The following is a 22,481-nucleotide window of genomic DNA, read 5'->3' as shown; positions in this document are numbered from 1 at the left end:
ATTTGTTCTACGAGAGTATCCCATTTGTTTCTTCTTTGCTTTCAATTTCTTAACTTCAGCACTTTGTTTTCTTTTTTCACTTTTGATTCTTACTTTCCTCTGCACTTTGGATTCGTTTCTATTTAAGGCATTTATCATATCGTCTCCGAGCTGAATGAACTAAGAGAAGCATTCTTCGATGAACAGGAACAGATTCTACACGGTGTAGACTACACCTCCATAGTACATAATTGACCATGCACCCACCTCTGTGCTACTAGAGAATCTTCGATTTGGTTTTCTACAATAACTGTCTTATTAAATTGACTAAGAACCCGCCCTCCACTGAGGCATTACCGTGAGATGAAATTAAATATTTTCACAGCATTCCACAGATCAGAATATTCTTGTTTCTTGGACAATACCTTTGCAAAGAAGTAATCTAACCTTGATACTGCCTATCTTCTCTTCATATTCTCTGAAGTAAACTGCAAGAAACCCCTGGATTTCAGTACAGAAAGACATAAATTGACACTTTGCTTTCTGAGATACAGAATAAGATATTCTGTTATGTTCATGCAGAGTTTGTAAGATGCGTTTTATCCTAGTCTGAGCAAGTTCTCAATTGCTCTTTTGTAGCCTGGGGTCCAAAGCTGACAGAGCATGTACTAGTTTGTACTTCAGAGGATTTCTATCCACAATCTTCTTGATTGTGCCCAGCAAAAAGTTTCGACAGTCAAGCTTGAAAGCTAGCTTATCTTTATCTGACGCTTTCAGTTCTTTTAATAGTTTTTCTGTCTTAAAAGCAATGGCCACCTTTCTTATTTCTAGTAAATTTTCATTTGCAGTCAAATTCAAAGCAAGAAGCTTCACTGCAATCAGCAAGTTTCATAATGCTTTGTTGACACAGATTCCTTAAGAGAGAGAAGTTCTGAGTACAGGAAGCAAACAAATGGCATAAGACTCTGGAATGTCTTTAAAATTGTTCACACTCTGCTGTGACAGTTTTGAAATAACGTAATTAACATTTCATGAATTGTCTTGTTACGTTCCCTGACTTTCCATGACATTTTACGCAAAATATATGATTTCCCTGATTTTCCAAAGTGTGGGAACCCTGTACAGGGTTTTCATAAAGTCTGGACGGATTTAATTCGCTTATAATTTACATAAAAATGCTCATATTGAAACTAAGTAAAGTGCAAACGGTAGCGGAAGGATTAAATTTTTACCTGTAATCTGCACCAGCTCAGTTCATTCACCGCCACACCTCCAACTGGGCGCCATTTAGGTCCACACATTCGCGTAGGCGGCGCTGGAATCCACTCACAGCGTTCCGCCGTGTTTGATCCGAAATGCCAGCCACAGACAGATTTTGTCTTTTAAGTTCTTCAAACCACTTGGCTTCTTTGCATAAACTTCCGTTTTCACGAGACCCCAAAGCCAGAAGTCGCAGGGGGTAAGGTCGGGTGATCTTGGCGGCCAAGCGGTCGGGCCACCGCGGCCAATCCATCGGTTAGGGAATTTCTCGTCAAGGAACTGTCTCACCTTGATTGCATAGTGAGGGGGTGCCCCGTCCTGTTGGAACACGATGTCGTTCTGGATTCCACGTGCCTCCAGTTCCGGAATGAGGTATTTCTGCAACATATCCAGGTACGAATCTCCATTCACGGTCTCCTCTTCAGAAAAGAACGGTCCAATCAGATGATCATAGGACACAGCGCACCAAACGTTCACTTTAGGGCTATCTCTCTCATGTGTCTCAAATTCCTTAAGGGTTTTCCGTGCCCCAAACGCGACAGTTGTGTCGGTTAACCTTCCCGGAGACATGGAAGGTTGCCTCATCTGAGAACATGATGGCTGAAAGGAGAACGTAGCCATGTTCCAACTGCTTGAGCATGGCGTCACAGAAGTTGAACTGGATGTCCAAATCTTCATCATGCAGATCCTGGACTATCTTGATTTTGTAACCTTTGGCCTTGATCGTCTTCTTGGCTATCTTAAACACGGTTGTCTGTGGAATTCCGAGTTCCATGGACCGTCTAGGAATCGACTTCTGTGGGCTGTTGATGATGCTTTCCCTTACCCTGCTCACTGTTGCAGGCGATGTTGGCGGCCTCCCACTTCGAGGACGGTCCAGGACGCTTCCTGTCTCCAAGAACTTAGCATGCCACTTTCGGATTGCACTCTCAGTCGGTGCCGGCTTTTTGAACTCTTTGGTGAACTTTCGACACACCAGAATTGGTGATTTTAGCTCTGCGTACCACAGAACACATTGCGCTTTCTCTTTCACCGACGCCATCTTTGATACTGTAAAAAAATAGTCTTCTCAGAGGAGTTTTTCATTTATTTATTTCTTTAAAAGACACACACACCAATACAGCTTACAACTTACTTTTAATAGTCAACATTGAAACAACAATGAAAACAACAATGGATGGAATTTGGTAAGAAACTGACCCTTGCCCTCCCTCTCCCTCTCTCAACGTGTTCAGAGTTGCCGCTTATCTAACAGTGTTGCCAACTAAAAATGTAATCCTTCCGCTACCGTTTGCACTTTATTTAATTTCATTATGAGCATTTTTATGAAAATTATAAGCAAATTAAATCCGTCCAGACTTTATGAAAACCCTATATATCCCTCGCTGTTCAACACCCCATTACCTTCCCATTTAATTTCACAAACTCTTATGAAATCTAGATTATTTTATTTAATTTCTTCTTTAAGATTTTCTAATTTACCTCCCTGTAACAGTGCGTACGTTCCATGTCCCTATCCTGAACCTTTTGCTCTTGCATGTTTTTCTTTCCCTATCTATTTTTTTCACATTACTTTCTCGTCCAATAGTCCTTCCCAAGCCATCCCCCGCCCGGAGAACCGAATGGGGGCATATTTTACCTTCGGAACTATATTTTGACCTACGAAAGACCATTGTAAATATATTCTCTTTTGGCTGTCAGCAAACTAGGGAAAAATAGAGTGGTTGTTTCCCGTTGCAGAAATGTACACTGCTCCACAAAACTTAAGCAACTCGAGAGAACGTGGTATAAGTGACGTGTGGGGCCCATTCAACACTGGTTAGTGGCATGCACATACATAGAGACACAGGCAAGGCGAGCACCCACTCTATCGCATAAGCAGCTCCGTTGCAAGCGCGGTGACAAATTATGCCATGAGGCGTACACCACAGCCCAGTAGTGTTTGAGGTTCCAAGCATTGAGTTAGTGGTTCTTGTGTGGAGTACACACCTTACAATGGCTGGTAGACATTTGAGTGACTTTGACCGCGGGCGAATAATTGGGTGTTTGGAATTGGGTCAATCGCAAGTGGAAGTGGCGCAGGAATTAAACGTGAACAAAAGTGTTGTGTCGAGGCTGTGGAGTCGCTTGCAAAATGGAGGTGAAGTCAGTAGACGTCATGGGGTAGGCCGTCCGAAGAAGACGTCGGTCGTCGATCACCGATTTCTCACAATTTCTACCAAACGTAACTGTCAAGCTTCATGCTCTCAACTGGCCAATGAGTTGTTTCAGGCTACAAGACAACGCGTGAATCGTGAAACTGTTCGTCGGCGGCTCAATAGAGCACGACTGTATGCAAGGTCTGTGCTGTGTGTGCCATTGAAACTGGAACACAAACGTGCGCGTTACACATGGTGTCAGGAACATGTTGCATGGGGGGGACAACCAGTGGGCGCGTGTCATGTTCTCCGGTGAGTCGAGATTCAGCCTGTCGTCTGATTCTGGTCGGACTTTAGTGTGGAGAGAGACACGAACACGCTATCATCCAAACTTCATTGCTGAACGGCCGTCCTATGGCGGTGGTTCCATTATGGTGTGGGGTGGAATTATGCTGGATGGGAAAACGGACCTCCATATTGTGCAACATGGCATTTTGACAGCACAACGGTACCGGGATGAAATTCTCAATACACATATGCGCAATTTCCGAGGAGCATTTGGCCCACCCAGACTTCCTGTTCAAGGATGACAATGCCCGCTCACACCGCGCACATCTTGTGTCCGAGTATCTGGAGAGCGAAGACATTACGCGTATTGCATGGCCTGCATATTCGCGGGACTTGAATCCCATCGAGCATGTGTGGGATGCTCTTGGGCGACGAATAGCGCAGCGCAGTCTACCAGCACGCACTCTCCCTGACCTGCACACAGCTCTCCTCGAGGAGTGGCGCCATCTGCCGCAAGACTTGATCAATACTCTGATTTGCAGCATGGAGGCCAGATGTCGTGCCTGTATAGCTGTTCGTGGTGGTCACACGAGCTGCTAGCTTCACCTGTTGAGGTATCGTTGTGCTGAACTTTTTGGTCACTCTGTACATCCTAACTGTATTGTTCGCCCTCACTTGTGTTGCATTGTGCATCTGGACCGTCTGTTTGTTCATTATACTTGGTGCAGTGATCGTGTCGTTTTATTTTCTGCCACTTCCTTTGAGTTGCTTAAGTTTTGTGGAGCAGTGTATTTTACATTGGGACCATCCATTGAAATTTAAATAATAAGGTCAGAAGCTGTAGAATTCTCTAAAAACGCCATATCAAATAACGTGTTCACACTTCTCTTGTACAGTACTCCAGAATCGGACACTTATGCCTCTTCCAACAACTGAACTAGTTCATTTCTAAAGTATGGTTATAATCCATAAGCTAAATTACACGTTGAAAACGCATTTTCCCAACAATCTTATTGTCTGGGAACATACGTAATACTTTCATATGTTTAGCACCAGTGTGCACTTATGTATGTAATTACACTTTGAATATACCATAGTATCTTTTACTAAGAATCCCTGTAAAATACTTTGTTTCGTTCCTGAACTCGCACCCATTTGCATCGTAGAATCCACGTTTGAGCACACATCATCACCAGAAACTTTTTAAGTTCTATACAGATGAGGTACAAATATGATGACACTCCCAAGTCAGAACGTACTGGCTTGTTTTCTTCATTTACAAAGGCATACCTGTTCCTAATATTGAAATGGACGTGGTCATCTGCATATGATTTTTATCTTTCATGTGACTTGCTAGCAGTTGTCGCCCCATGTTACTCAGCGAAAAGATGCTCCGGCAGATGTTGCTGTGAGCAGAAAATTTGTCACCTAGTACCTCCCGAATCCATGATTTAAAATAAATAAATAAAGTCTAACCAAGAAAGAGTGAAAGTAGTCTTGGAATATTTGGAAACTGACATGATTGTTATCTGCAGAGGAACACTGGATACACCGAACACCATAACAACACTTCACTTTCTATTCTGCTTATGTAACTTGAATAACCACGCTAAACCAGCAGAAAGCTATTACTATGCACTTTCCCTTTCTTTCTGCTCCTCAACCGCCTTTCTAAACAATATGTTGTCGCGAATAAAAGCCTGTTGTTGATTATTGTATAAAATAGTTTTCTTCTGTCACGTACACAGTCTCTCTCGATCCATTGCATCAAATCAATTGCAGTTACTACTTCTTTTCGTTTGTGGAACAAAGTGTTTTTGTGTTTAGTCTAGCTGTTTAAACACTGTTAAGTTTCTAATATAAGAAACGAAAATATTGAACTACAACATGTAAACAATGAAACACGATTACGCGCTTTATACATGATGAAGTGTATCTAACTCTGAGGTTGCTATTTATTCATTTGGAATTTCTTGGATTACTGTCTTTATTACTTTGTATTAACTATTAATTTCGCACACTTGGTTATTTACAAAATTCTATTTTCCAGCAACAAATCCTATCTCACAAGTAAACTTAATTTCCATGCCAGAAAGAGAACAGAGAATAGTTTATTCCTGAGGAAAAGAAAATGGTGTTCCGAATATTATTTACCGGGTGAAAGAAGTCAATCATTGCAAATCCGTAGTTTCACAATTTCTTAAGGAGTCTTACGGTTATTGAAAGACGAAAACTAGTTGCTTAACATATATACTTCACATTCTAGCATTAGTTTAACGTCCCACAAACGAGATAGTAATTACTCAGTTAATAATGTACGAACGAAAGGACTGTGGATAGGGGGAAACGGAAGAATACCAAGAAAACCCACCCACTCGGTATTTATTTACCATAAAATCCATATCGCGCACCCATGGTTTGAACGTGGAAACTTCAGCCTCACAAATGAACGCTCTACCAACTACGCCTTGCAATTTGTGTTCAAATTAATATCAATACACACAATATTTTAAACCCGCAATCTGAAATATGATAGATCGCTTGGATCAGTTTCCTTCATCCATTGTAAGACGTGTTAATGAATCGTCAGTAAGAACAAGGTGTCTTATTAAAATTCCAAAATGAAATTTCGTTATCTTTTCTTTACCAAACCATAAAATTTCGTAACTTCAAAAACTAATAACAGTACCTATATTCTTTAGCACTTGTCTTTATCTTATCTCTACTTTCAAAGGTTGTTTCCTGGAGTAACAAAAACTTGGTATCTTCTCACACTTGAATAAACTGGTTAGACGCATACGTGATTTCGACAATGCGACGCGACTTGTATCGCCACTGCTCAATGATGTTAGCTGAGGGACAATCGCAAGATCGAATTGGGGTGTGAATTTGGCCGAATTTTCATGCATGCGATCGAATCGTGCTTTGTTTACGATTTGGTAACGTTCTAAATCCAACCACCGACATCTTTAGTGAATTTTGACGTTTTATAGAACAAGATTTTCCAGTCTCTACTTACATTTGTATAGATAAAAAAAATCGTGACCCAAAAGCTAAATTTCGTGACTTCTTGACTTTCATGACCGTTTTCTGATTTCGTGACCGATAGACACCCTGAAGAACCTATTTGCTTCCCTAGCTGTGAGGATTTTGGCGAAACACAATATATGAACATGTCAACATTAAAACAGGAATTGCACATCATAAAGCTTCGTCACTTAAACATTAAACTGGAAACAAATTAATATTATTTCGCGATAATTTGAATAGCAAATTTTTAAATTCTAATTCGCAAATTCTAACGTCCTCCCTTTTTTTTCTTTCTTCGTTTCACCGCGAGTTGCTAAATGAAGAAATCCAGTCTTTGTTACGTATTTTTTTGGGGAAGGATGCTAGCATACGTCTCTCAATGTCGGCACACCCTCCACCTCCAAAGTTTTTGTCCCCCCACCTCTCAAAAACTACCTTTTAGTTACAAAATACTTTTACACGTCTTGTCTGAAAGAATCTTGTTTTATAATACATTGAAAATTTCATATTGGAATTGAGAAACGATACACAAATTTGGCTCAAAGTATGATTAAAGAGACAGAAAATGAAATTTTGAATTTCTGTACCATAAATATTGTTCACAAATTGCTGCATCATTTCCAATGTCAGAATCATTTTAAAATGAGAATAAACATATTTTTTGAAAAATTTCTGAGATGCATTATCATTAATATATCATTACAAATGTATGACTATTGATGGAAAATGATTAAAATGTCCCTGTAAATGTATAAGGGGATGTCTCTATTAATGCAATGTATTAAATGTATATTACATTATAAACCAGTTGAGAATGCTCCAAAAGCATTGCCAGAACGAACTTAAAAAGAATGGAGAGAGACGGATAATTGTTATAGACTGAAATAGTGATGTCGTCATTTCCTCTCCGTTGCTATGGTGATCGCAACCTATCGGGTTGTTTTTTTCTATACAAACGCGTGAAGCCAATGTTGTATTTTAAAGTCTAGTACAAATAAGGACAACGGCTGTAAATTTATTATTATTATTATTATTATTTATTTGTAATTATAAAATGTTTTAAAGACTGATAAAGTTAGTCAGAAAGGGTACATATTTAGAATAAGGAAAGTACGAAGAAAATCAATACAATTCATAAGGAAAGAGTAATATCTAAGGAACTTATTTCTAAAAGTGCTAAGGTAGAAATGAAATAATTAATGTAAACGTCATTATCATGTAATCCACCGTAAGAAGCAATTATACACAACATAATCACCCTAACGTGCAGATTGACAAACGGTCAGCACAAGGAAAACTGTAAAAATACACCATTTGAATTTACGATGTTCATTCTATTGGGACATTACTTTCCTTATGTTCATTCTTGATAATGGAAGTGCACAATATTAATGTCTACAATATTATAAAAGAAAGGGCAAAAAGCAAGCCTTTGGAAATGTTCAATTCAGACCATCAGTGGATATAGTTCAGATCTTTTCTTATATTCCCTACCAACTTAAAAAAAAAAAAAAAAAAAAAAAGTACAATAAGAAAATATCCAATTATGATTGGTTCAGCGTATATACTAAACAACTGTTAAACATTAATCCTGTTCACGTATGCAATGTTATGATACATTAATGAATCAAAAATCTTCCAGAATTATTTCAAGTTAATATCTAATTATAAACAAAGATTAGTACAATTCCGAAATATTTCATCACTGTTTTCGCTTTGCATTTAGGTTCTTTAGGCATTTAGGCTACTTGTTGTATAGAAAATAAAATGGCGATCACCATGGCAACGAAAAGGATGTGACGTCACACTATTTCAGTCTATTGTTTCAAGATGTAAAAGTAAATCTTTTTATCCACACCTTCTTCTCTTTATCGCAAAAAATCATCTCTCTATCACTTACAGTTCTCGAGATATGGCGGCTTAAATATCTAGAAATTCGAACTTTTGGCCAATATCTGGGGAACGGTGGCCAGTTGACAGTTAATCAGTGACCACCGGTTACTATTTAGTACCAAAATGTTCACCACCCTCTCAGGTATTGACAAACACTAATATGATCTCTGTGTGACTCCGAGATTTGGCTCCTTAAATCTCCCGAAATCGGAACTATCTTTTGGCCGATATCACGGGAACGGTAAGTCAGAGATGATATTGGTGTTAATCAATCCCTAATAGAATGTTAAACATTTTCGTACCGATATTAAGTGATGGCCACTATCCAACTAGCCACTGGTTTGGCCAGTGGCCACCGGTTACTATTTGGTACCGAAATGTTATACCATCCTCTTAGGTATTGATCAACACCAACATGATCTCTCTATGACTTACGGTTCCCGAGATATGGCTCCTTAAATCTCTCGAAATCGGCCATTTTTTGGCCAATATCTCAGGAACGGTAGAAGTGACGCGAAAAATTTAATCACTTTCTCTGATAATTTTTGATGCTCTATCGACTGCAGGGTTCAAAACTGAAAAAATCGCAAATAACAGACACACAGACATAGAGAATTCAGTAACCAACTTTTTTACGTTCGTTGAGAAGTAGAAAGTACACTTTGATATCCCATAAAGATCGAGAGTCCGATTAGATTAGTCCGGCCATCCATTGAGTATGGACCCGATGCATACGCTGATGTGCAACTTCATGAGCAATTTTTGTCAACTCATAAGCACTTCTGAAATAAACCTATTTGCGGAATAAAATACATTACAATGAAAACGCAGAAGCTCATATACGAATACTCGTATTCCAAGATTCTTTCACATGCGTGATTAGCCACCTTCATATGAAGCGAGAGAAAACCCTGATATATCGAAATTAGTGGAAACAAAAACGGAAAAAGACGGGAATCATGCGTGTCAAAAATGAATCCACCATTCGATAGTTGATCCAACTGCATTTTATGGATGATTCATCTATATGCTATTCCACTGCACACGCTGAAGCAAAGGATAACGCATCCAACTACAGAGAGTAAGTTTTTTTACACGCCATTAGTAGAAACTGACAATCAAGCACTCATCTATATCTGGAATCATCTTAGAATTTTAATCTTAAGTGTTTTTAAAATCTTATTTTTAGTAAATCGAAATTCCTGGTCTTCTCAAATTCCCTGATATTTCCCAGTTTTGTCGCCACCCTTACTAGGCGTCATGTAAGTTTTCTTTAAAACAAATTCTAAGTCACAGGGATTACTATGTAGGGATCTTTCCAATATCATTTCTGCAGTTGGTAAATTCTGTTTGCTGAATGGTGTCCAATGTTACGGAGCACAATAGCCGATTTTCGTGATTGCAGATATACTTGGCCTCTTTCACATAATAGCAAGGTGCAAATCTTTTTTTTTTTTTTTTTTTTTTTTTTTTTCCAGATGAGCACAGTATCTAAACCAGAAAACACCATGCACATGAATAATCTCTTGGAAGCCACATGCTAAGGATCATCGCCTTCATTTGTAGGTTCTTATTCTAATTTCATTGGGCGTGGTGGAGGATGATTCCCATTCATTTGATTGCCATTTCGAATTCAAATTCGTAGAATCTAGCCCCAGGCTTGATCACGAAAAAAGAATGTTCAACCTTTCTTCTTATAACTTTTCACATGAATGCATGCGAATTTCCTTCTCTATTACTTTCGTATTTAGGTGAGGTAATGTGACATCTACTATGCCAATACCTTACCCATGTCCATATTCTTTATCTGATACTCAGCTAATGGTGAAATATTCTAATGAACTCCTCTCTTTGTGTCATTCAGCGGTCATTTTCCAGTAACGTGAGAGGTCCATTAAGACGTAAATGTACTGCGGTAAGAAGGTATTCTATGCTGTGCTGTTTTACGGTCACTTTCCAATGGCCTTACATCTGCTCAATAAGTGCCTCTACGTCACCACAAACTTCCTACAGATTGTAAATTTGCAATATGTTTCGTCCACATGAAACTTGAAGCTTAGTGAATACTTGCTGTTCCAGTCGTCTGAACATTATTTACGGCGATCACAAACATCTGCATATAATATTAAACATGTTGAAGGAACACTATTTCATCATTTGTCACAGAACCACAACAAGCATTATTTCAATAGTATCGCCAGCTTAAGAAACGAAAGAAACTTATGTTGGATTTTTTTCTACTGAACATTTTGGCTCCAACTTTTAACTCGTAACACGATATAATACTGAAATAAGTGTCATGGAGCTCTGGATAGAACACTTTGATCTTTCTTCTACTACACAAGGTTGAGTCTTGTGTGTCCAATTTCAACCCCCACAATATCGATTGTACTGGGTTGCTTGAAAGTCACAGATGTAAATTTGCACTATGATTCGCTATCGTATATGCATCGTTTGTGCATCATGGATCCCAAACTCAACAGGTTTTGGACAGGATATATCGTGGCACTTTTCCATGCCAAGTTTTCTGTCTAAAATTCAAAAACAATGCACAGAAACTTGATAGTACGACTATTCATGGCTTTGGATTAATTGTTTTAACAAAAGCCTTATAGGATGGGCTGAAGGCCTCGGTAAATAAGAAAAATAAATAAATAAAATAAAAATTAAAAAAAAAGTACAACAATGACTCTATATATGACTGTTAAAAGAATTTAAAAATTTTTTATAACAATGAATATATATATGACGGTTAAAGAATTTAAACTCTGTTATAACAACATTTATATATATATGTCTGTATTTTCATTAATTTCGATCGTGTCTGAAGAAGGATATGGTAGATATCCGAAACAGTTACAAATTATAATTTAAAATAAAGTAAAGTTTAAGCTTTGGTCAGTGTCTCTTTTGTTAAAAGAAACTTGATGTATCAAAGAGTTGAGTACTATCCAGAACATAATTAAGTGGTATATATATATCTATAAAGAGATTGTTTTCTTGTTCTGGTGGATTTTACAGTTCCACCAAAAGGATCAAATTAATATGACCGTACAGTGTAATGACTCCACGTTTTTTACAAGCTACGTCGAACAGCCCTCCAGGAAAATCCCAGGTCACACGGTTACACATATTCCAGATAACTGTAAACGTACTCTACACGTCAAATTATATCACTGACAGACATTTAAATGTCTGGGACATTATCTAGGTGAGCCCCATCCAGAAACCAACTACATACGAGAGCAATCTACCCGGTGACGAGTGGAAATTCGTCGCTGTGCTGGATGAAGCTTGGATTTACGAGATGGGAAGGTAGTTCAAAGTTTCCATATTCATGTAGAAATCGTTCACATAGAATCACAAATTTATGTTAGTTGATTAGGTATAACTTTGTGTATATTAAGTGGAATACAGAAGTGATTGAATTTGTCTTTTTGCAAGGAAAAAATCCCAAACAAATCTTGAGAAAATGCGGTATTTGGTAAAGAATATCCTTCGTATAGTGTTGCTGAGTGGTCGTATGAACGTACGTCAACGATGTCTGTACGGTGGATCCTGAGTCTGCTGATTAATTTCAAAAGCAACAAATACTGGGATAATCAATACAATTGTTAGACACTTTTTTTTTTTTTTTTTTTTTTTTTTTTTTTTTTTGCGAAGAGCTGAAAGCATCATGACTCCCTATCCTAAAAACGCAAAACTCCATGTCTGGAAAGTTTTTTTTTTTTTTTTTTTTTTGTGTGTGTGTGTGTGTGTGAATGAACGCGGTGGTATCTTACAGATTATTTACCAAAAGGCCACACAATTACTGGGGACCATTATGCAAACCTTCTAGACAAATTGTATAACAAAATTAAACATTGGAGACTAGAAACGCAATCAAAGTGCCCTCGTCCTACATGATAAATGCAACTGTCCATGCATGTCAGTGTAACTACGATATTTTACCACATCCTCCATATTCTCCTGATTTTGTACCTTCGGACTTCTTCCTCTTCACTAATGTGAAAATGTTTTTGAGAGAAAACATTTTCAAGGTGACAATGACATCATTTCCGTGAGGCGTAGATCAATGCCCAATCTACATACTTTTACTAAGATGGCACTCGCAAGTACTTGCAACGGTGGAAAAAATACCACCGTACATTATCCACTTTGGGTGATGACAATGTAGGAAAGAGATAATAATTGTACCAAGTTTCATCTTTTTCCGACTACCTGAACTTGGTGAATACGGAAACCTTTTGACTGCGGGATATTCGACCGACCAAAAACCCCATCCAGAATTTATTTAACATTGCAACGGAACTTTCTCGAAACCACTTATAATCGTCGCGGGATAATACTAGTATAATGGAGGATTCACTGTTCATCAGGTGCCTAAATACTCTAAAAATGATCTCTGCATACTGTCAGCAACACATACTGACACTATACAATAAAACTTGCCTCGACTGGAAAATGCAATAAACCATGTCTGTTTACACGAAGACAAGGACTCATCACAAACGTACATCTCATTCTACGCATAGGCTTCTGCAATTTTATTTGAGGATATACTGAGTTACCATCTTCTGGGTCCTGTGGAAGCTTCTAAAAAGGAATGACAATATTCCCCTTTCCGTGTTTCGTAGAAGCCTTTTACAATGGAAGTTACGGTGCAGAGCTATTGTCCAGACACAGAAGGGGGGGGGGGAGCACACTGTAGCCAACAGGGGGTGGCGCCTTGGCCTTTTATAAGTGAATTTCGTCTACAAAATTTGGACAAACATGCGACTCAACCTTTTGTGTGTAGTCATTAACGGCAGTGGGACATTATTTTCCATTTGAATCAATCAAACTTTCTTTGAATATTTTCTATGATTTTAATGAGTTTCCTGGGTTTTCCAGGTATTCAAGGGTAATTACAAACAAAATCACCAAATACATTCTGAAATGAGTTTTATTCACATTCCATGATGTAAAATGAGACTCGTAACATGACCTTGAAACGGCATGTATGTATATATATTTATATATATATATATATATTTTATGTATTTTGTTATGACATTTTTTTAAAATTTTTGTAACCAATGTGTACAGAACTACAGAGCAAAATGTCACTTCAACAAAGGTTGCTGATGCTCTACCACCTAGATTTATTGTACTGTGAGAGGAGGGTAAGAGAAAAAGTGTGACAAAGGGGAGAAAGCGAAAAAGGAGAAAAAAGTCTGTTTCACTAAAATCTACAACAATATGAAAAAAATAATTCATCATACATTAATCAATCGCAGCATTCAAGGGAGTCTTTTTTTTTTTTTTTAACATTCAACTTTCTCCATGCCACACTGCACACGTATTATCCATTATGAAAAAAAAAAAAAAAAAGACCATTTTTCTTATTATCTTTGTAAGGAAAAGAGGTGGGGATCAGGTGAATGTCTGATTGTTAAACATTACAAATATTGGAATGCATCAGGCGGGTGGTTAGAGGAATACAACTCATACATATTATAATATATATATATATTATGCACTGAACACTTTGTTAACAGTGATGATATTTTAACTGGATGGGTTTTGCAAGCGAGTACATGCTCCGTGGGAGAATCAGATCTGTCTCTATAATGAAATACTATTAGTATGTAATTTGCGACTGTGTTCTGATAAATCCATTATGCTTATTACAGATCTATTATGATAAATTCGTTCTTGTACTTGTTACGTCACTTGTGTCGTTAAAAACACAGCTTGGGAGTTTCTAACATCTCCCGTTGTCCTCAATGCAACTGACACTTCGTTTAACTTTCAGCTGCCACGGCGTCAATATAAAAATAATAATAATAATTACAATAAAAATTTTATATTCTGGTAAATACTACCAGCAAGTGTCTGTACAACATTATGCATTTTTCTTTTATCATGAATTTTTCCTTTTATTTTTCATGTATAAGAATGAGAGAAAATATTTACATCTTCAATTTTTTTTACTTTACAAATTAAAGTTTTACATTAGTGCACAGATCGTTCTAAATCTCCAAAAATGGCTGAAGTTTAATAAATATTATGCCAATATATTTAAACATCTCTCTTCATGTACTCACTTATTGCTCAGAAAAATTACATTCACATGCACTAATATTTTCTTTCTTTTTGACAATTATACAATGGCTGTCTCATAGCGTTCAATTTGATCTATCAATTCATCATTTAAATTACCCACTCTGTACAGATGAAAAAAATCCTTAAAACACTAACAAGTTGAGTATTGAATACTCGAAGAATGTACACAATAAATACAATTTGTCAGTATTTTATACTGACCACGAAAGTACTGCTTAAATAAAAAAAGAAAACAATACAACATGAGAATTCTCATGAACTTTTCTTTTTAGTATTTTTTGCTTTAAATATATATAAAGGAAAACCAGTTAATTTACCTCCTTTTTTTAGTCACCTCCTTATGCTATACGACAAGCATGGTCCTACTAAAACTAACTGTACAAGTAAATGCTGCACTGGAGTCAAATTTATATACTGCTTGGATCACACACCAAGTACTTTGTTTACGTTATTACTAGTTTTATTAACACATTTGCTCCCTTCCCTATTCGGTTCCCCGTTTTATTATTATTAATTTTTCTTTAAAGACAGCTGTAGCCTCACTCGCTACAACAGTTCCTTACTCAAGAGTAAAGTGTTCAATAACAACTGCATGCACGAAAAAATAGTTTGTTTGTGACTAGCATAAAAATAGACTTTTTCCATTTGATGTGATGTTTTTTTTTCTTGTTTTGTATGAAATAATTATTAATAAAAATTTTCTTAAAACTCTAAAACACTCTTTTTTTTCCTTTCTTTCAGTCAATAGAATCACAACTACGTCGCACACACATTTATATATATATATATATAATATAGCACATTACCGTCCTGCCACAGGAGACGTTTGTACTTTTAGTGAAGAAACAGGTTTTCATTAAGAACAGCAGGTTTTCAATCATTCACACTAAACACACTCGTACCTCGCACACACATTTTTTTTTTTTTCGATTTTTCCAATTAATCTCACAATGTCCACAGAAGAGATCTGTGGAATTTGATATATATATATATGTAATTTTTTTCAAAAACATAAAAGAACAAAAGAAGAACTAAATAAACAAACAATGTCTTATTAATCACTATGCTGGTATTTTCTTGCTTTTTAAAATTTCCCAGCCACCAGTCTTAAATTAAGCAAAAGCTTGCCATGTTATCCACTATGGCACTTGAAAAGTTCATTCAAAACGTTCACAATAATCAGTCTTAAGAAGTCACATTTGAGAAGGATTTTTTTCCCTAACTAAACAGTGCCTGCACTTGTTTCTATAAATCTTGGTCTGGTGCTTTGTGGGAAAGGAAACAATGATTCAAGTCACAGAGTTTCTGTTTGGGTTTTGTCAAGCTATCTTCATTTTCTGTTCATACTGTTATTATGTTAAGACGTAGTTTGACAGTTATTATGCATTTCTGTTTATGGTAACTTCCAGATGGACAATGTCTGGTACATGGACACAAATAGGGTTCTGTAACATATCCAGTTTCAGTTTATCTATTTCCAGTTTGTTAATATTTTACATGAACTTCACAGAACAATCAACATATACGTACAATATATACTTATTATATAGATATATGAAATTATGCTAGTACCAGAATTGCCATCTGAAAGCAGGGGTTGGGGCATGAGCTGTCCTTCCCAGTGTTTCCCACCGAACCTTTTGCCTTAATAATTTTTTAAAAAAATTACAAACGAACAACGTAGAACAGTGTGTTCTCGTAGTCAATCTGTACTATACATTTCCTCTGAAGAAACATTCATACTCTTGTTACTTATCTTCTGCACTCACAATCATGCCAGGACACATGAATTAACCTGCTGCCCCAACCCCCTACATGAGCCAATCTCAGGGGTTGAGAAGCGAGGTTTTCTTCCGGTTTCGTCGTCCGGGATCCAATAGATAGGAGAGATCTAGCGGCTGCTTGCTGGGAAGCCGCGCCAACAGACGCAACAAGATTTTATTTAGCCTATCCTTCTGTTGAGCACGCTAAAGGAAGAAAGAAGTATTTTTTAAAACAAAAATTGTTGAAATAACAGTCAATTAAAACAAGTATTTCTAGCTATATTTCAAAGAAGTAGATGCAAATTTCACATTTTGCACACAAGACACCTTTCCACTTCAGAGAACACAGTCGTTTTCTTTCTTAAATGGCAACATGCTAATGATTCAAAATTCACTACTATGTGAAATTTAGTTAACTGAATCTAATAATGTCTGAAACTCAACTTCCACATTTTCCTTGGAGAATGCTATGTTGCAGCTACTCCTTTTTAACATACTAACTATCGTCAGGTACGAAAATGGACCAGTACACTTTACTTTGTGAATTAGTCACTTAAGATTCACATGACTTTCTAGTTCGTTTACCCACCGAGTATTAGTCTAAATCTTATTTACACACATACTTGACGATTTCTACGTCGCGGTACATATTTTTATGTAATATAATATATAATTGGATGCCCAATTATAGAAGTACACAAATTAAGTAATACAAACTTAACCAAGCATTAGACCGGCAGTTACAACACACGCTTTCATTGATTTCACTACTTCTTCCTCCATGAAGGTCAACAGGTGCAATGAGAGAAAAAGGTACAGATAAGAGACATTTATGTCATCATAAACTAGCCTAGAAACAATACGCCCCCAAGTAACCACTTAAATAATACGTGGGTCCTTCAATATATTACGTTTTCCTAAGCTGTAAAATATATAATAATAATAATAATAATAATAATAATAATAATAATAATAATAATAATAAAATTATTATTTATATTATTATTATTATTATTAAAGATACGTTTGTAAATCGCATTGAGATTCCAGCATTTGTCTCACTGTTGCATCAATCTGTCCAAACCCTTCGGAAGAAAGAAAAAAAAAAAAAAGCTCTGGCTATTTAGCACTCTCATCTTCATCACCAATTGACAGGAGACCAGGTCGCTTAAGTCGAACTTGAACTCCTCTTCAGGGAAACGCAATTCAACATAAACGAACTGGTCTCTTTTTGACGGCAAAAAAGACACAACTGGAGAATTAGGGTGGGAAGGGCTGCCCCACTCTGCATACAGCCTGAATTTAGCGCTGAGTTACTTCCATATTTTTTCGGTGTTAAAGTCTGGATTGCAAGGTGAACGTTTCGAAACGGATGAAGAAGTGAAGCGGAATATTGCCAGAGCCCTGATTTTTTGAATAAACGGTTTAGACAAATTGATGCAACAGTGAGACAAATACATAGTCTCAATAGCGTTTATGTGGAGAGATTAGGGAGGACCCACCTACACATGTATGTATACTTTACAAATGTATCTTACGAAATGAATATTTTACAATTTAGGGAAACTAATATATTGAACGAACCACGTATGTAGAGTATATTTACAATCAATGGTAAGCAATCAAACATTTTCATGATTGGTGGAAAATAATTTGACTGTATACATTGGCTTCCTAACACACACAACTTATAATCATCGCTGAGAATCTTCCTACTTTATTCACGAATATAAAAGCCATATTTTGGACAAATATTGCCTCGTATAACCGAAAACAAACACGACAACTTCACAGTCAGTTTTTTTTTTTTTTTTTTTTTTTGTTTGTTTGTTTAATATCCCTCAGTTATACTTTAAAACTAAGGGAGATAATGAACGAAGACGGAGAAGGGAAACGTAACAACTTCGAGAAAACTCTTACCACAATAATGTAACTCGAGTTGACAAGTATTATTTGCCTTGATTGATTGATTGTTAACATTCCCTTTTTAACACAGAGGCTATATGAAACGGAAATTCCTGTTTACACTGAGAGCTGGTTACTATTTAAACTTATATCCGAACCGGAAATCGAACCCGAAACAAGTAGCTCATAAAGAACGTGGATTAACCAGAAGGGACACTACCATTCATTTTAGTTTACAATGACCATAAATATAACAAAATTTACATACTAAATTGTACTAGATACAGGTACACCTAAATCAATTGCTTCGTAATCTGGAGTTAAAAGTTTCAAGTTCCGCAGCCAAGTATCCTAACTACCGTATATTTTTGATCCTAACGTGCGATTGTTGAAATGGTATTCCTGAAATAATAACAGAAGCACTGGCCATAATGCTTTACAAACTTTCATAATTCCTTCTTGTTTCCAATGCAAAATGACCTCGTATCAGCTATTTGGAAATCTTTTTTTCTATTTCTGACGAGTTACCACGGCAGTATGAACTATCTTTTTACACTATACATGAATATTTATAGAACAAAATTACTTAAAGCGACATTTAATGACATTCTAAATGACTTATCTTCGATCGACAAAAATTGAATTGGATTAGTATCAAGACTCAAGTTGTGTACAGACACAAAGCACATTGTATAAGCGAAAGAAAGATTAGTGAAATGTAATAACCCATTATGGAATAGTGAAAAGCGTAGACAAAGACAGAGCTCGCGAACTTTTGTGACAAACGAAGCTTGATCTGTTTTCACAAGAAAATCCGTGCTTTGTTCTTTCAAGGGGTCCGAAAAGCCCTTGTCTTTTCCTCGCGACTCTATTATTTTCAGATTCACAATAGGAAACTATAATATTCGAACATTACTATTGCTAACACTAATTTCTCCCATGTTTACAATAAAAACAACCCGGAACACACACATTTGGATAGATAGCCCATCGCTATTATTTACAAAAACACACACTGACCAAAGCACTAAACATATCAGAAACACCTGAGTAACATTAATAAAGAATCAATTAAATCATGTACCTTAGCGCATTTATGTTTTACTTAAGCGCTGATCTTTTCGATGTCTCATTGACACCATTTTCCAGACGAGCACCTTGAGTTACTTTTTGAGCTACTGATCAACTTTGATCTTGCGTTTTCCTCTCCCAACTGGAATATTATTTCTTAACGCTCTACAAATATTAACCGAATTTCCAATCACTAATGAGTAGTCTAAAAGCAAATTAATGTTAGAAAAACACTAATGCGTTATCTTCTAGTATTAAATCGCCATTTTGCAATATTGCCAATACTATTTTGTACATTCTTAACACCTTGACTGCCACCATATCTGTTGACTGTTCACCTGTGCGCCACGGGCAACAGTCTTTTGTACTTTAGTTTCGCCTTTGTTTTAACCCCATATATGTATAATTTTCTTTGAATATGGTTCTGCATATACGCGGCGTGAACATTAAGTTTTGACTTCTACACTATATGTATGTAATTGCATACACACCTATAGAACGAACACGATGAAAGTGCAAAATACGTTTAAGTATGGAAAATCATAACCACGGCGCTGCACGGGAGAGCCGTCTGTATTGAATTTCATACACATGGCAATCTATGTATTAAAGAAGTATGATAAACTGTAGAATCCATTTTCAGTATGAAAAAATCAGAGCTTATTCGTTATTTCTCAGTTAGTGTATTAGAGTAATATAAATATAATTCCAGTTTCTGTCCAGTAAGCTTTAACAAACACTGGAATTAATGTTCTTTAACTCCAACTGCTACATTCCTTTTGGTCATTCTAACGTAGATTTGTAGACACTGCCAAGTCACAGAGTAAATTTCTGAAAAAGCTTAGTTGTCCGCTTTGTAGGTTGCTTTCGAACTTCAACGGAGATCCGAGCGCTAGTTTGAAACCATATTTATTTGCAATTTTCTGAAGTCTATAATGTTATGGAGATCAATACAGAGGTTGCTCAGTCTACATTTGACCAATTTCGACTTACCTAAAAATTTAGAAGAATCCATGGCGCCAGTGTGTTTCCTTTGGTTCCTAACAATAGCCAGACAGCGTAATAGGCTTCTCTGAAGAACTGGGAGGGGAATCTTGTCCCATTCCCTTTGCACAGCTTTCCAAAATCCTTCCACAGTTGTCACACGCCGTTTTCCCAAACCCCGCTTCAGCAATCCAAATCCACAATAGTCCATAGGACTTGCATCTGGAGATTTAACAGGTACCTCATTGAAAGATGTCACCTGTATACCACTTGCCTCCTCCATCTCCCTGCAGAATGCGAGGGACGATCGTGAGGTGTGATGAGGCCTTGTCCATGTGAATGCGTGGCGTCATTTCCGTACATTGTTGGAATCTCATGCTCGTAGATCGGCCGCATGATCTGCACCTGAAAATACTGCGAATTTATTTTGCAGTTCTTCGCTACCCTACGAAACTTCAGTTTACCTCGGTAACAGTAGCCAGTAACGACGATGAACCTTTTGGAAAGGATTCTTTACAGACACGGACCCACCTTCTGAAGTTCTTGGCGCCTTTCTCTCGGTACATGATGGCTCTCGGTTTGCCGCAGTCGGAAAGGTAAATCCAAGCTTCATGGAGCGTTGCAACGTACATCCACCTTTGTTTCGCCAGATGCCGTTCGTACATCTTCCGGGCGTTACCCTTTCGTTCCTTTTGGTGGGCATCCGTGAGAAGATGGCCGCGAGCTTTCATGACTTTTTTCCAGCTTGAGTTGATGGTGTAACGTCCGGCTCACAGTCCCCAAAGACACGTCAAGACGATTAGCCATACACCTTTGTGTTGGCGGATTTTCTTGCATTGTCATTTTGCGGAGTTTCCTCTGTATAGTGGAGGTGGCCTTGGTGCATTCCCGCTTACTAGGCAACTTTGCTGGTGATCCAAATGGTGGAGTTTCGTTGACCTTGTACTTTTTAATAACATTTTTTATTCCACTGATGTTGCAACCATTCTTCTTGCACTGTTTTCTAATGACAGAAACACTAAAATGGGCGTGATAAAGAGCCGCAACATAGCCTTCCCAAAATAGGCTTAGTTTGGGCGGCATTTTGGTCACAGCGGAAACCCACACACCTGGAAACAAATTTAACACAACACTTATAACAATGGTCCTGTTTTCTGCGTTATTGTCGTCCGCGCGGAAAAACAACTACGTTCCCAGGAAGCCACTACACAACACTGCAGGACGCCACGAGCCAGGTCGGGTGAGTCCATTCTGCCCGGGAGGGGGAAGGAACGAAATCGGCCAAACGTAGGCTGTACAACCTCTGTATTTAGAACTATTGTTAATTTTCTAAGTATCTTCACTGTGTTGTTTGTAAATTTTTAATATAGTAGTTTTCATTTATCCAACGTTATTTTACAGTAATCATTTAGAAATTCTAATTTGTAAACTCTAACTGTCTCCCTATAGACTTCAGAAAATTGCAAATATGGTTTCACACTAACGCTCAAGTCTTCACTGAAATTAGAAAACAACCTTGAACAATCGAAATTCTTCCAGAATTCACTCTCACCTGTCAATCCATGCGAACCTACACTGGAATGACCAAAAGGAATATAGCAATTACAATTTAAAAAATTAAAAGAAATATTTAAGGGAGGATTGTGATTATTGTGATTCTGCACAACCAGGTTTATTGACACTTTTATTCACATTAAAACTCAGGAACAAAAAGGTACAATTGCTCATCAGGACTATTGCGCAAACTGAAAAGTGTACTACGAATCTTATTTTACTAGGAGTAAAAAACCCGAACTTAATTTCTATCAAGGTGACTTAAGTTTAGCTACACTTCGAATAATCACTAAGAAATTCTATGATTTCTTCGTAATGAAAATTGACAATTTTTCATACCTTTCTAAGAACTGCACAAAATAATGTTGGCAATACTGTAAGATGGCGATGAGTATTTGAAGATAACATACTTTGTCATATTGTACGCATTAGTGTTTTTAACATTAATTTAACTTGCCTTTGGTCGACTACGCTAGTGATTCGAGACTCAGTTAATGTTTTTGGAACG

The 22,481-nt window shown here is 37.1% G+C and overlaps 1 protein-coding gene across 7 annotated transcripts in view; it reads right to left on the bottom strand.

The window, feature by feature from the left end:
* Positions 1-13,515: 13,515 nt before the first annotated feature.
* ash1 (histone-lysine N-methyltransferase ash1) overlaps positions 13,516-22,481 on the bottom strand; it is a 261,636-nt gene continuing 252,670 nt past the window's right edge. For all 7 annotated transcript variants that reach the window (XM_081733560.1, XM_081733563.1, XM_081733564.1 and 4 more), the window contains one exon: positions 13,516-16,663. In XM_081733560.1, coding sequence (XP_081589686.1) covers positions 16,523-16,663 — 141 coding nt within the window. In that variant the 3' untranslated portion in view covers positions 13,516-16,522. The remainder of the gene's footprint in view (positions 16,664-22,481) is intronic.

Source organism: Thermobia domestica, chromosome 12 (genome assembly GCF_964235325.1).
Source record: "Thermobia domestica chromosome 12, izTheDome1.hap1.1, whole genome shotgun sequence".
NCBI lineage: Eukaryota > Metazoa > Arthropoda > Insecta > Zygentoma > Lepismatidae > Thermobia > Thermobia domestica.
The sequence above is the reverse complement of the archived record's forward strand: the minus strand, read 5'-3'. Positions and strand labels throughout refer to the sequence as shown.